At 34.4% G+C, this 14,948-nt stretch overlaps 4 protein-coding genes across 5 annotated transcripts; 3 read left to right on the top strand and 1 right to left on the bottom strand.

Annotated features, from left to right (window-relative positions):
• Positions 1–45: 45 nt before the first annotated feature.
• Positions 46–6,156, top strand: ccd-5 (C2 domain-containing protein). The gene is made up of 16 exons (NM_001373248.4): positions 46–143; positions 197–351; positions 525–754; positions 1,139–1,235; positions 1,281–1,400; positions 1,447–1,605; positions 1,660–1,841; positions 1,886–2,049; positions 2,149–2,282; positions 3,116–3,269; positions 3,332–3,499; positions 4,508–4,668; positions 4,720–4,789; positions 4,836–4,943; positions 4,994–5,097; positions 5,807–6,156. The coding sequence occupies exons 1-16, from the start codon at positions 57–59 to the stop codon at positions 6,024–6,026; spliced, it is 2,313 nt and encodes a 770-aa protein (NP_001360059.1). The 5' UTR covers positions 46–56; the 3' UTR covers positions 6,027–6,156.
• Positions 6,157–6,620: 464 nt separating this feature from the next.
• Positions 6,621–7,341, bottom strand: F52H2.15 (Leucine-rich single-pass membrane protein 1). The gene is made up of 3 exons (NM_001270066.3): positions 7,198–7,341; positions 6,946–7,037; positions 6,621–6,900 (listed from the first exon to the last, which is right to left on the bottom strand). The coding sequence occupies exons 1-3, from the start codon at positions 7,228–7,230 to the stop codon at positions 6,726–6,728; spliced, it is 300 nt and encodes a 99-aa protein (NP_001256995.2). The 5' UTR covers positions 7,231–7,341; the 3' UTR covers positions 6,621–6,725.
• A 1,210-nt stretch (positions 7,342–8,551) lies between these two features.
• On the top strand, positions 8,552–12,986 carry dhcr-24. Of its 2 annotated transcripts, none has more exons than NM_001374978.4 (7): positions 8,552–8,769; positions 8,816–8,956; positions 9,937–10,185; positions 10,450–10,685; positions 11,784–12,159; positions 12,203–12,381; positions 12,427–12,986. In NM_001374978.4, exons 1-7 carry the CDS (start codon positions 8,554–8,556, stop codon positions 12,578–12,580), a joined length of 1,551 nt encoding a protein of 516 aa, NP_001362099.1. In that variant the 5' UTR covers positions 8,552–8,553; the 3' UTR covers positions 12,581–12,986. The 2 variants fall into 2 exon arrangements, with proteins under 2 accessions (NP_001362099.1, NP_508463.1); NM_076062.8 differs by having other exon boundaries at positions 10,423–10,685.
• A 167-nt stretch (positions 12,987–13,153) lies between these two features.
• Positions 13,154–14,723, top strand: F52H2.5 (Peptidase_M10 domain-containing protein). The gene is made up of 6 exons (NM_001392735.1): positions 13,154–13,190; positions 13,273–13,405; positions 13,456–13,561; positions 13,612–13,831; positions 13,890–14,128; positions 14,479–14,723. The coding sequence occupies exons 2-6, from the start codon at positions 13,294–13,296 to the stop codon at positions 14,651–14,653; spliced, it is 852 nt and encodes a 283-aa protein (NP_001379974.1). The 5' UTR covers positions 13,154–13,190; positions 13,273–13,293; the 3' UTR covers positions 14,654–14,723.
• Positions 14,724–14,948: the final 225 nt, after the last annotated feature.

Raw genomic sequence — 14,948 nt, 5'->3', positions numbered from 1 at the left:
GTTTGGTAAGCTGAAAATACGAAGAATAATTATCTACATTTCCAGATGCAAGTGAAATGTTGATTCCTGTGTGCAACGAACGTTTGCCGGTGAGGCTGGAAATATGCGTAATTTCCGCAAAAGCGCTCCCTGTTATGAACAAGGTATGTTTGATATTAAATTATATGCTCGATATTTGGAAAACATAAATTTTCAGAGCATTAACTCTACTGATGCCTTTGTGGAAGTGAGATTTTTGGAAACTATTGATAAAACGGACGTGGTGACAAGTTTAAATCCAGTATGGAACAGTGAACAATTTGTTTTCGACACAGACGAGAGAGAACTGACAGAAGAATGGTTGCAGTTAAGGTAAAGTCTCTCCTGTCTTGACTTTTGATCAGAAACCATAAAGACCAGAAGATATTTTTTTAAATGTCTATTTTATGTACTATTGAACTATTGAACCGTAGAGAAGAAGAAATGAAAATTGAAAAATTACAACACTGAACATCAAATGATAAATTGCTAAATTAATGTTTCAGAGTTATGGATCATGACACTTATTCTGCCAACGACGCAATTGGCCGCGTGAACATTGATTGCAACATTTTCATGGAAAGAATGAGGATGGCAAAAACTGAAGTGCTTGATGAAACGTTTAGTTTCAAAGTTTACGATACGATATATGGAAATCGAGGAGAGCTGACAATCAGTGTTAAAATGCATTTGTTAATGCAATATAATCCGAAAAATTACGTGCATATAATTTCGAGTGAGTTCATTTTTGATACTGAATTGTATCCTTATTTGTTCCCAGAAAAGTTTTTTTCCTTATACCAAAAGAATGGAAAAAAGATTTTTTTCCCAAAAAAAAATGTAGAAAATAAAGAAGATTTGGAGGAACAAATAGATACATTTTTTGTGCTATTTTAAACACTCAAAAACGTTGCTGCAGCACAAAAAAATTGACAAGATTAGACGTTTCAATTGAACATCAAATTGCGTTCCAGTAATACTAAAAATTGTTACTAGGGTCATTTTAAGTTTACAAAAAGCAGATTGGTTACCTCTCCTTTAAACTATTCAGTTATTTATAGATATTACATGTTATACCAAAAACGTATTATAATAATTAATAATACTCGTCAGTTTTCAGCAACTTCAATTCCGACGGGCTTGCGAATTTCCGACATTTTTGGTTTAGTTGACCATATTCGTTGTGAGAAAGACCCGGACTACGAATGGCTTGACAAGTGAGAACTCTATAAGTACTTTCAAATTCAATTGTTTTGTTTTAGAATTCGCACACCTCGCGCTACCAACGAAGCCAGACAAAATGCGATTCGCGTCACAATGAGAGATTCCATCATGGGAATAGCTCAAAAAGCTTACAAAATGGGTGGTAATGCAATATTTGGGTAAGTTTTTTTTCTGTTGTGATTTCTTGGAATAAAATACGTTCAGACTTCAAGAGTATGTAGACATGGAGGGTTCGGCATCTGATCTACTCACATGCCGGTTGATTGGAACCTGTGCAAAAATAGTTCACGAAAGTTGTGTACCACTGCGGTATGGAAAACCAGCGAAACCAATTTTTACGATCGACAAGTTACCCGGAGAAAGGTAGTTTTTTTTTAAGTTTTCGTTGTCGTGTAAACTCAGCTTAAATCATGTCAGGCAAATCGGATTAGGATCGCTGTTAACTTCACGATCCATCAAACTTCTAAATGAGGATGAAGATCCCGAATCCGTACGCCGAAGCTACTGGGTATCTTTGCGGGCGGAAATTTTTCAACAAGCCAGAAGTATTGGGTGCAATTTGATTATTGGATACACAGAAGCTGTCAACGTGAATGAAGGTAGATTTCTAGAATTAAGGAAGAGGATTTAGAGCTAATTTCAGGAGTTGCTTTGCTCACGTGCACCGGAACTGCTGTGATGATGTCTGATGGATCGGAAACTTTTGGTATGAATTATGCCGCAAACGACACAAGTGCAAGGAATAGTCCAGTTGTTGTCAGAGAATCTGTGGAAAAAGAGAACAAGGAAAGGAAAGCGCTTTTTAAGGTATAGTCCTCTTCTTCACTCGTGTGAGTACATGCTCACTTAGGGAATCACATCTTAGTTAAAAACTGCTAAAATTTATGAAAGCTTATTTAATTTCAGTTTAATGGATCCGAAGGTCGCGAAAAGAGATCTGATTCTGCACCGAGGGCATTCAGATGCAACCAGTTTCATAGCCCAAGCCACGAGACAAAGTACCATTCTCCGAGTAAAGTGCTGCCATGTTCATATTGCAAGTAGGTGGAAAAATTATGTCGACGAATAATGATACACGTTAAAAAAAACCAACCTGACAAAAAAATCTTCAAAAAAAATACTCAAAAATGTGTAAATTTTCAAAGTAAAAAAAGCCCTTTTGACTTCTTGTCTTTTTAAAGCTTTTCCATAGTGCAAGTCTAAACGTCAATCAGTAATTTTAGGTCAAAACAAGTTAAAATAATCGTAGAAAAAAAACGTTTACGGTGAAGACTGACTGTGAGTTTTTACCACTTTTTGACAGAAAAATAAAACAATTCCATACAAATTCTGGAAAGGGCAAATTTGCCGAATTTGCCGTTTTCCAAGCTTGCCGAATTTTAAAATGTTTAATAAAAATTTTGTTCAGTACTAAAGGTTTTGATAAGAAACTTAATGAAAGAAAACTCAGCATCGTGTTCGTTCATGTTTTATTCAAGCGCATAAGGCGAAAAATTAAACGTAAATTTGTGCTTGGCTTGACAAATTTCAAAATTTGCCGCACACCTCTGTTTGCGTTGTAGTGAAATAGGCATGCTCTACCTTTAAAGGTAGAGCATGCCTATGGCATTACAATTATCAAATCTCACAGTAAAAAAATCATGAAAAAAAATATGACAAATTTCTGCAAATTGAATTTCCTTTTTTTGCCAATTTTTCACTCTTCCAGCATGGACAATTCAAAATTATCCCGACCAAAAACATGATTTTCAACATTTTCAATTGAACAAATTGTTTTTTTTTAAATATGGAATTTTCTATCCTAAAAGTATATGATTATAATATACACATGTATAAGCTTTTCAGTACAGTTCTCAATTGTTCACATTTCCAGAAACGGGCTAGTTTCGGAATTCATTTTGTCCACCCAACAATGCCCACCACCGCAATACTACGCTGGCCCCCGTAACTTCATTCAAGTGTCTGTGTGCAAGAAAATATCGAGCGATCCGAATGAAACGGCCGACTACGCGTCAGACATCGGCAATGTTAGTGATAAGTCTTAATGTTGCAATTTCAATTCCAACAGCACAGAGAGACGGGCTTGCAGGCGTTGCCGTACTCTGACCACGAATTGATTGGCAACTTGCTGACTGAGGCGAAAAGTGTTTATCCATTGGGCAACGCAATTTTCGCTCTTGACATCACAAATGCAGTATGCGACGATTCTCTAGTGTGCATCATCACCGGCGTTTTAGTTCGTCTCCTTGTCATACAGGTAAGTGTGTAGTCTCCATTTCGTGTTTTTATCGCACGAAAATCATGATCTGTTATCAGTTATAAAGTTAGCAGTTATAACTATGCGATCAAACGGTGATTCATGATTGCTTTTCTACATTGCACAATTAAAGCATCATTTGGGCAGGTTAGGTAGTGAATTAAAAATTTGAAAAATACAATTTTGCAAAGTAGACGATCATGTGAACAATACAAGACAAACACATGAACCGCGCAGGTCAAAATTCAGGTTTTCAAAAGTGAAGTAGCACCAGTGGGGAAATCGTTGAAAACCACTCTTTTAGTGCCAAAATGGCCAAATAGCATGTATAACAGTACAAATTTCCAAAAAAAAATTCACAATCTTTTAATGGCAGCGGACATGAGATATTAAAAGTGGCAATTACTGAGAATTTGCCACTTTTTTTTTTGAGAACCGCATATATCACTGTCGCTTGTTCGAACCCCAAGTAGGTCAAAGTGCCCCATTTCGGTTTGATCTACGTAGATCTACAAAAATGGCGGGAATTGGGACGCAGACTTTTCAACTGAATTTGCATGGTTAAGAACGTGCTGACGCCACATTTTTCTGGAAAAAGAATTCCTGCATATGTAGTAGATCAAACCGTAATGGGACAGCTTGACATGGGTCCTTACAATATTTGAATTTGAGCATTTGAAATATAAGAAGATCACAATTTTTTTTTGATCTACGACTTTCAAAAAAGTAGCAGAAATTGAGATTTTTTCAATTTTCAAAAAATCATGAAATTTAGAAATATTTTTTGAGGTTTTTTATTAGGTTACCCGGTCATTGTAGACCATTGTCATAGGCATTTTTGAAGGAACTTTACCCTTTAAATACTCCCAATTAATTTTTGCTGTCCAGTGATAATTTAGATTTTTATTTCATTTTATGTGAATTCCGGTATATATAATTTCGGCGTTCAGACTACAAAACAAAAAAATTCTTCCACGAATTTTCCACGAAATTTCGATACAATTCCAGAAAGCTGATGCAGCCTCCCCTTCAATCAGTAATGTGCTCTCGTTCTCCTCTCTCCAACGTCAGCACGACGCGCGTAGGTTCTCGTGGGGAACAGTGAGGGATGCGATCCGGTTCAAGCCAACTGTCCAATCCAACTTGACATTGAAAATTCTCAACATCAAGTGAGCGTTTTTTGATCTCTTTCCAATTGTCTTATGTTTGCAACATTACAGGCAAGGAGTGGACGACAATAATTCTTCATCCGCCAAAAGTCGCCTACGGCTAAACACAATCGTTGATAAGGTAACTTAACAGATAACCAATATCAATCTATTTTTGATCATATCAGGTTCGAAGAAAACAACATAAGGAATATGTATCCCATGTGGTGTTTGAACGGCATATGAGTCTATCAATCGGAATTCATGAGAACCAAAGCGCCGGAAATGCTACTTCGGTATGAGATTTGTGCATATTAACGAAGATCAGATAAATGGAAATTTTTAGATTGCTGGAGTTCATTTGTCGAATTCACTGTATCCCCAGTTTGTTAACAAGGATGTTATTGAAGGAATGCTACCGGTTGCAAGATTTTCTGATGTTTTTGTCAGGTATGAAAAACAATTGGTTTGAAATTTTGAAACCTGTTGTGAGATTTAATAAATTTCTTTTCAAAACACGCCTATGGTACCACAATGACCATGGAAAAAAAATTTAAAAAATCTACATTTTTATGATTTTTGAAAATTGAAAAAATCTAACTAAGATTTTTTCAATTTTTTCAAATTGCATAATTAAATTTAAACCACTGATAAACGTTTGGTTCGATGGAGCGCAATTACATTTTTTAACTTATTATTGTTATTTTATTCTTATTGTTTCACTCAGTTACGTGGTGTTAGAGTGTCATATTTAGTTTTGATCTACGAGAATTGCGGGAATTCAGACACAGACTTTCCGACTGAATTGGTTGAGAGCGTGCTGACGTCAGACATTTTTTTGCGACAACTCCCGCGTTTATTGTAGATCAAACCGTGATGGGACAGCCTGACACCCCGTAAAAAATGAATAATAAAAATGAAGACAATGCAAGCGCGCTCCTTCGAACAAATTGTTTGGCGGTAGGTTCAAATTTAATCGGGCAAAACTGACATTTTACCAACTTTCAAAAAATAATATGACATTTTTAAATTTTTTCGGTTTTTTCACTATGATATACGGTCTTTGTGATAATATAGCCGTGAAGAAATTTCCCCAACTTCAACCTTTAACTTTTAACATTGATACTTAATCAAGCTGAAATATTGGAAATTATTCCAGGGAAGATCTGACAACTGCTGTCCGCGACTCTACCACAGTGGACGGTTTTGTGACCAGCGCGCTTGAGGAAAGAATAACAACAATCAAGTCAATATTATCTCTCGGAGGATCGAATGCCGTCGTCGCTAACATGCGAATCTCATGCCCACAGTTTAATGTGTCTAAAGAACATGCTCATATCATTCTTTTAGTTAGTGTTGACTTTTATACCGTTCCTTAATTTTATATTTATTGATTCATATCTCTTCCACCTCTCATGTCAAAGCTTTCTTGAATCGATCTCAACAGTTCGGAAAAGAAAACTTTATAATTGTTTAACATCTAGTCAATAAATGTTTTATTAATCTAAAAGTAATTGCTAATTGTATTAATAGTATTCAAAAAACGTTCTCTTGGTTTCAACTACAAACTATCATCATATATGTTTGTGTGCTTCTTGTCGTTTTTTTTTTCAAATTAGACATTGAAAATTCAATTTGAAAGTTTCTTTTACATGATATTTGTTTTGAAAGAAAAATTGGGAAAAAATTGTTGCGGAAAATCGTTTTGAAATACATTCAAACTTTTCAATATGCCATGACTTCAAAAAAGCAATGCATCGCTTTTCTTGTGTTTGTTCAAAATGTATTTTTTATTTTTAAAAGCGGAATAGCTTCAATGAGGTTTTTTGCCCAAAAATACAGAAAATAGTATCAAATTCTGAATGTAGTTTTGAAAAATGCACATACTTTTTTCAGTCCATATATATATATAGTCTGTTTTTGGTTTCGTTAGTCAAAACCCCATAGGTACTACTCCAAACAAAAATTTCACCTTTTTAATAATTGCATTAAAATTAAATAACTTTATGCGACATACGATATTTGATGAATTTTCTAGGAAGTTCTTTAATTGAAAAAATAGCTTTAAAAATGATATATCATTCTAATTTGTTATGTATTTTCACATCCTCTGGCTTCACCAACGCAGCCATCAAACTGTCGTTGTTGAGTTGAAGCTGGTTGTCGCTGAACTGAGCTAGTAACATGGCGTAAATGAACACAATGAGCACACAAAACACGAAAACGATGACAAGACAGGCGCACAGTTTGATGCTGTAAAGTTTACTTTCTCTCCAATGTTTCATCTTTTCGCATTACCAAAGTATGTTCTTGCCCTCACATGAAGGTTCCGAGTGTAGATGATTTGCGCGCGCAACGTAGATTGTCGATGGAACAGTCAAGTATTGACCCTGAAACAACAAATTCTCCTTCGGGGTTCTTATCTATGTTTGTAGCGATTGTTGTTATCAGTTTCGTTATTATAACGGGGCATTTTTATCAAACCCTGCTCGGAAGGTTCTCATCTTCTAGAATTTTCGCATTTTTCGGTTCACTCTTACTTTTACTCACCTGGTTTCCAGAAATTACTCGTGTAACAACCATCCTTGAATTTCTAGACTGTTGGCTTTGACCAAGGATTACTGCAATCTTAGGCATAGTTAGAATATATAAAAACTATTCTCTAAGAAGCTTAAATTAAATATGGAGTAGGAAGAATGATTGCAGAAAAGAAAATGTACAATTAAAATTGAGAATAAGAAATAAGTAATATAAGAAATAGTTAACAGGAAATCACGAGGTCTCTAGCAAAATTTTAATAAGAACTCAAATTTTAGAAAGAATTGCAAGAAATACGATTATTTTTTCAAACACTAATTGAAGATGGAGTAGCACCAAAATTATCAGATATCAAAGTAAAACTTTCCAAAAAAAAAAAATTGGAAATTTTTTATTTAATGTCAAAACGCGACTCAGTTCATAAGTTTCGCCACTCATAACTTTGGAAGTCGGCCAAGAAAAAAATTTTCAATGATTTTTATACTCAACTTTTGTTTAAATAATTTGTGTTATAACATTCTATGGTTGGGAAAAACTCGGAATATGCGCTCATATTTTTCGAACATTTGGAAAAAAAATTTTGCCAAAACTTTGACTGGAAAATTTTAAAAATCTAAAGTTTTTCGGGGTGTTTTATTGTTATTCGGTAGTTTTGGATTATTATAAGTGTATTTGGACAAAATCCCAACTCGCGCTACTCTACGATTCTGGACACTCAGAATAATAGAGAATGACGATCGTAAAACTGACGACCGTAATTTCCCAACTAGTATTGCATGCAAGTCTATTTTTCAATTGGCAATTTTGAGTGTGAGTCTACTAGGGACTGTAGTTTTATCAATAATATTGAGTAAAAGACTAATAGAATTTCATACGTAATTCAAACGACGAGTATTAAAATTACCTCACATTAGTCACATTAGACGTCACTTTTTGAAAACCGGATATATGTACTGTGAAATCATCCAAAAAACACAATATATTTTCTAAATACTAAATCGTCAAGAAATTTTGAAAAAAAGGAACCTTTTTTGAAGGGTACTGCAAATCTAACAGGTACTGCAAGTTTATTTTTCGATTAGTCATTTTGAGTGAAAGTCTAATAGAGGCCCAATATTAATAGGGAAATACATAGTTTCAGTCAAAACATGAACGCTTGATAGAAAACTTGATAGAAAGTAGTCTGGCATAGAAGATTCCATTGATTATACATAGTGGTGAGAAAAGTGGGATGAGTAACAAAAACGAACACCAAGAGCTTCCCTATAAAAAAAAACAAATGTGTGAATTTTCTATGCTTGCTATTTCTATTTTTTTCTTGTTTTTTTTTCAAATGAACATTTATCGAAACATTTTAAATTTACAGAAATGAATCTCGTTGATGAGAAAGATGAGAAGCCAACGCGATGGGAAAAATGTGTAGAATTTATAATGTTCCATTTTCGATGGGTTTTTGTGGTTCCGTTCCTGCTCCCTTTGTCCTTCCTCTTCAACACGGTTTTTGATTTTCGGAATCGTATCGTTCATGCGGTCAACTCTGCGCCAAACGCACACGTTAGAAAAGTTAAGCACATTCAGGAACAAGTTAGTTGATATTTTACTTTTAAACATCACTTATTTGCCTATTCAGCTGAAAGAATGGAACGATAACGGGCGAAAGAGCAAGTTAGTAAATGCTCGACCAGGATGGCTTACAATGAGTTTCAGGTTTCCTCTTTATAAGGAAAATGCGACAAAAATCGCGACAGACAAGCTGTTTGATATTCTCGATGTAAGTTTTTAAAAATCAACATCAACCTGCGCCAGTGTCGTGAAAACTTAAAAAAAAACTGTAGAGCAGGTCGGAAATAATCATTAAAAAAATGAACAGAAAATCAAACAACCGGATTAAAAATGTCATTAGTTTGCTTAACAAAAGTTTTAACATTTCAGCTCTTTTGGACGTCGTGTAAAACCACATTTTTCGGCTGTTTCCAGTACTAGACAGCTGAAAATTAGAGCTCAACTTGAAAAAACTCTTGGAATACATTTTTATGTGAAGAAAACACCCCATAAAACAAGGCGCAAAATATCTCAATTCGGCTTTCTTGAAATTTAAATTTTCAGCAAAACAGGCTACAAACACGTCGATCTACAAGTTAACTGAACAGATGGCTTGAATAACAAACCTATTTAGAGCCTTGTAAATGAGGGGCTTGCGCTAGCAGCACGATATTTTTTGTATTACTCAAAATTAGGCCGCAAGTAATTCTAAGCCTACGCCAAAGCCAAAGCCTAAGCCTATGCCTAAGCCTAAGCCTAAGCCTTAGCCTAAGCCTAAGCCTAAGCCTTAGCCTAAGCCTATACATATAACACTTTTCAGCAACATATAAGAGAAAATGGGTACTAATCAGAAAACTTCGTTAATGTTAAGACTATCATGAATAAAAAGCAAACACCTCAGAGTAAACTTCAATTTTATATATTCAAAAGTACGTTAAAATATGTGTGATTTGTATTTATAATTAGAAAATGTTGCCAAAAACAGGATTTTTAAAAAATTCATATATTTTGCAAATTTTGCTAAAAAAATTTCTAGAATCATACTCAAAAATTGATTTTCATGTGTTGTACGCAAAAATTTCTTGAATGGTTTCAGGCAAAATTCTTGGTTATAAATAAAGATGCGGAAGCAATCAAGAAGTAAATCATGCTATGATATATATTTTTTTCTAATGCTTCCTCCACATCTTGTTCACAACTTTTTTCCAGCTTGATGTAGAGAAGATGACAGTGAAAGCGGAGCCAGGAGTAACTATGGGTCAACTGTCTCAATATTTGATTTCTCGTGGTTATACACTACCAGTACTTCCGGAACTCGATGATCTAACTGTTGGAGGGCTTATCAATGGATGTGGAGTTGAGTCGGGCTCTTTCAAATATGGAATGTTCCAGCATATCTGTACTGGATACGAAGTAGTTATGTCAGATGGTGAACTCAAGAACGTGTATCCGGACTCTGTACGTAACGAAGAGCAATATTGATGTTTTGAGCGTGAAGGTCTTCTGGGATTTGTCGGATGTTTTTTTTTCTTCTTGTTGTAACTGATTTGTTGAGTTTCTCTAATATTCTATTTGATTTTTTGAAAAGTTCCAAACTTACATTTGTTCAGAAGTGCTAGTGATTGTAGTTGATTTCTAGTAGTTTCAATGTCCGGCAAATCCTGGAAGGCCTTCTTCAGTTGATTAAAATTGCAGGCGGCAAAGACGGAGCAGGCGAAACAGGATAATTCTTTGTTCTTTGCAATTCCCTGGAGTCAAGGAACCATTTGCTTCTTGGTGGCCGCAACGATTAAAATCATTCCCTGCAAGAAATATGTAAAACTCACGTACAAGAAGACTGAGACTTTGAGTGAAATGTGCGAGCAGCTAACCGAGGATAGTGATAGAAACTCGGAGAATGTCGATTTCGTAGAAGCACTGATGTTCAACAAAGAAAAAGGATGTATAATGCTTGGAGAGTAAGATACATTTTTTATTTTTATTAGCGGCGGCAATAAGCCTTGAGTCAAAGCTCATAGCTTTTTTCGTTGTATACCCGATTTTTTTTTTGAAATTGTGGGAATATATGTTATTAGCTACGTTACTTTCAAAAAAATTTGTCTACCCCAGGTTTTCTAGCTCGGACCTAGTTTTTTGAGGCTTCTCCCCGATCTCAGTCTGGGAGTTTTAATCTGTTAGTTTTAGTCTATGAGTTTTCTGTCCTAAATGAAAGAATACAATTTCAATTTTTAATATAATAATTATCAATTGCATAATAATTTCTTAATTTATAATATAATAATTTCAATCAAATTTCAATATATCGAAAAAAAACTGTAAAGTAGTTTATAAAATTTTTCTAAATTTTTTATGATTTTTTTAAATTTTGAAATAAACATAAGAAGGGCTAAATTTTTTTTTGGATTCTCGCGCATATGAGTGACGTCATTTTTGACATTTTTGTGTTTTCCGGCTGTTTTAATAAGTAATAGGTTTTAGCTTCTTTTTTTCATATTTTTTTTTGCTTCATAATTTTAAACGCTGTTTGTCATATATTTTTCCAAACAAAAAAATATTTTTAAAAGTTAAATTATCGATTTTCAGGCCAATTTTAGAGTTTCAGCAGGATCTTTTTGGATTACCATGTTTTCTTTTTGGAAAAATGTCTGAAAAAATTAAAACATCAGGAAAATGCATAAATGTCTAAAATGACGTCACCCATTCACGCGGGAATTCAAAAATAATTCAGTTTTTTTTATGGATAAAATTCGGTATATTGGGACTGTATTCTATTATTTAAGGCAAAAACCACAAACGCAACTTTGTCAAAAAACAATAAAAGTTTGAAAAGTATTCATTTAAAAAAATGTTTTTTGTTTATCGTCAAAAAAAGTTGTTTAGTTTTTTAAACGAATGTTTTCAAAGTGGCTAGGTTAATTTGAGAAACTTTTTGAAACTATCGTCAAATGAAAGATTATAGTGATTGACATAAATTTCCGCAATTTCAAAAAAAAATCTATATGCAATAAGACGCATTCTCACCCCAAATATTTTCAAACTTTCACAATAAATTTCAGATTTTCTGATGGCCCAGACACTCACGATGAAGTCGTCAACCCAATTGGAAGGTGGTACAAAAAATGGTTCTACACTCACGTTGAAGATTTGATCAATAAAAAGCACGAATCCATTGAGTACATTCCACTCCGTGACTACTACCATCGTCACTCAAAGAGCATTTTCTGGGAGCTCAGAGACATCGTCCCATTCGGAAACAATGTCCTGTTTCGTTACTTGATGGCTTGGATGTGCCCCCCAAAGATTGCATTTTTAAAGGCAACAACTCCAAACGTTTTAAGAAAGCTGTACGATCGTAGTCATGTTTTGCAAGATATGCTTGTACCACTGGATAAGTTGGAAGAGTGCATCGATCTTTTTCACAAAGAAGTCGAAGTACGTTTTTCAGATTTTCCATATTTTCTAGCATTGTTTCCAGATCTATCCAATGTGGTTGTGCCCATTCTACTTGAAATCCCAACCAGGTCTCATGAAATTGAGAAATGCTACTCACAAGATGTACGTGGATGTTGGAGCGTATGGAGTAACATCCAAGGATGGTTATCATCACGAGAGAACAACACGGCGACTGGAATCGTTTGTTCGATCAGTCAATGGGTAAAATTTGCCTATAAATTATCACTTTAATAATTTATCGTTCAGATTCCAAATGACATATGCCGACATTTACATGACACGAGCTGAGTACGCTGAAATGTTTGACAGAACACTCTATGATTGGAAAAGAGCATCTTGCAAATGTATCGATGCGTTCCCAGATATTTACGATAAAATTTGCAGAAGTGGAAGGCGTTAAAATTTTTTATTTAAAGGTGGACTATGCGAGAAATGATTAAAAATTAATCCTATGATGTTAAAATGACCAAATATCATTTTTAAAAAAGTTTAAAAGGTTTCACGTTTTGATAAGACATGAAAAATTTTCCAAAACTTTTATTCTGCTATTTGGTGATTTTTGCACAATATCAATGAGGCTTAATCACTTCTACATTGTTCGCAGTTCACTTTTTTGAATTGATAGTCATTGCTCGATTGTTTTTCTCATCTCAATTACTTCATTGTACTGCTTAAATTTTATCATTTTACAGGCTCAATTTTCAGAAACGGCGTACAATTTTTGTTGGTCTTCATTTTCATAAGTTTACAAATCAATTAATTTAACTAAATACATTACCATGCAGAATAAATTTAAAAACAAATTTTTTTAAAAGTTTTTTTTTGAACTGTTATTTCACTTTTTTTCCCCATTTTGTTTTATAACTGCGTGTCTGCACACAATCGGGACCTCCACCCTCTCTGCCGACGCGCAAGTGTTACTGACCCACATTTAGTTTTCTTGGCGCGTTTCTTGTTTTGAATGTTGAACAGTGTTCGAGTACCTCTGTTTTTTCGTTTCAACCTCATTTGTGAGTTACTTTTTATTTCAATTTAGTTAAATAATTAATATCTACTTTGTTTTCGCAGAGTTGTCAATTCAGAAAATTTCAGACACTTCTACGGGTTGAAAAAATGTCGGACGGGTTAATTGACAAACCAAAACTTTTTGTTCAAGGAATGTTCGTGACAAGTACCTCTGGAGAAACTGCTGATGAGACAACAATGTCGAAAATTGACAATATCAGTGAGTTATTTTACAAATGTATTTTTTTCTGTTAAGACTAATTTTTACAGTTACGTATGGTCTCCAGGCAATCGAACATTTCCTAGAAAAAAACGATGGGCAGACTGAGCACTCAAAGTTAGAATACAAACGTGTTGTAGCTGACAAAGAAGTTGAGTACGTTATTATTAGAATTTGGATGAAACTGTTAAGAATTCATTTTTCAGGTGCAATCCAGATGGTGTGAAAATTGTGATTTTCGTGGAAGACATCGAGGTTCCCGCCAAACTGACTGCATTCGCCAATGGTAATCGAGCTGAGATCCACATTCCGAAGAGCAAAATTGACGAACTTTCCGAAGAGACAAATATCGATAAGCTACCAGCTAACGAAAAAGCAGCGTTTGAAATGCTTCTTAATCATTTTCTTCATGAGATGATGCATATGGTGAGTTTTTTCAAATCTTACTATTCTGATCATTTGGTTTAAATGAAAACTTTCCCAGTTTGGAGCTTTCCATTCTGATGTTGGAATCATGTCCGGAGTCATCCAGTTGTTCAATGAAGAAAATCGTATTGACTTGGCCATTTTGTTAGATGATCACTCTGCTCGAATTGTTTCTGAAACCCTTATTGGTCAAGTGCTCCCAGATCCACCAGTTGCAACATTTGTGTATGATGAGAAAGACAGATCGCTGAAATTCGAAAGCAGTGCAGGATTCCACACAGTCATGTTTCTGAACAAGTGAGTTTTTAGTGAAACTTTTCGAAAAATATTGGATTTTTTCAAAAAGTGGCAATTATTGAGTTTTTGCCACTTTTTGAAAAAACTAGAGCACTATCGTATGTTCGATTCCCTGATAATTTTTGAAACACACGTAAGTAGATAATAAAAACGGTATTTTTTTCAAATCGACGGCTTTAAAAAAGTGGAAAACGGAGTTTTTTCCGAATTTCAAAAACTCATATAAAATTTATCACTTTTTTTGAATTTTTAAGTATGAGATTTAGGTCATTATAGGCATTTTTAAAGGCAATTTTCGCTACTCCACCTTCAAAATATTTTTGCTCATTTTCAATAAATTTAAATTTCAGCTCCTACTACACAAATCGATTCTACTATTCCGTTGATATGAATTTTGAATGCATTGTTCCAAAAGATTCGGATTGGGATTCGCTTCTTGTTCAATTTGTCTATGGAGCATCGTTATTCTACAAAAAATCGTCCATTTACAACAATTGTGACTATGACCGCATTCGTCGCCGCTGAGCCAAAAACTACGTTTTAATTTATTTTTCACATGTAAAAACATAATTTTAGACACATAAACCATTTTAACAATTTCCAACTAATTAACCAGGGGTCTGAAAAAAAGAGGCGTTGAGCACCCGCATCTGGAGCAAGTAAAACGTTCCAGAACAATCTAACTTAGATTTTAAACTAAAAATTAGGTTCTAAACATATTCTACTGTTTGTGAAAACCTGTAACTCCGTGGAAAAAAATCTAACAATAAGTAAAAACCTTGTAAATTGCAATTCAACAACTTTCAGGAAAACCGATTAT

Source organism: Caenorhabditis elegans, chromosome X, assembly GCF_000002985.6.
Source record: "Caenorhabditis elegans chromosome X".
Lineage (NCBI taxonomy): Eukaryota > Metazoa > Nematoda > Chromadorea > Rhabditida > Rhabditidae > Caenorhabditis > Caenorhabditis elegans.
The sequence above is the reverse complement of the archived record's forward strand: the minus strand, read 5'-3'. Positions and strand labels throughout refer to the sequence as shown.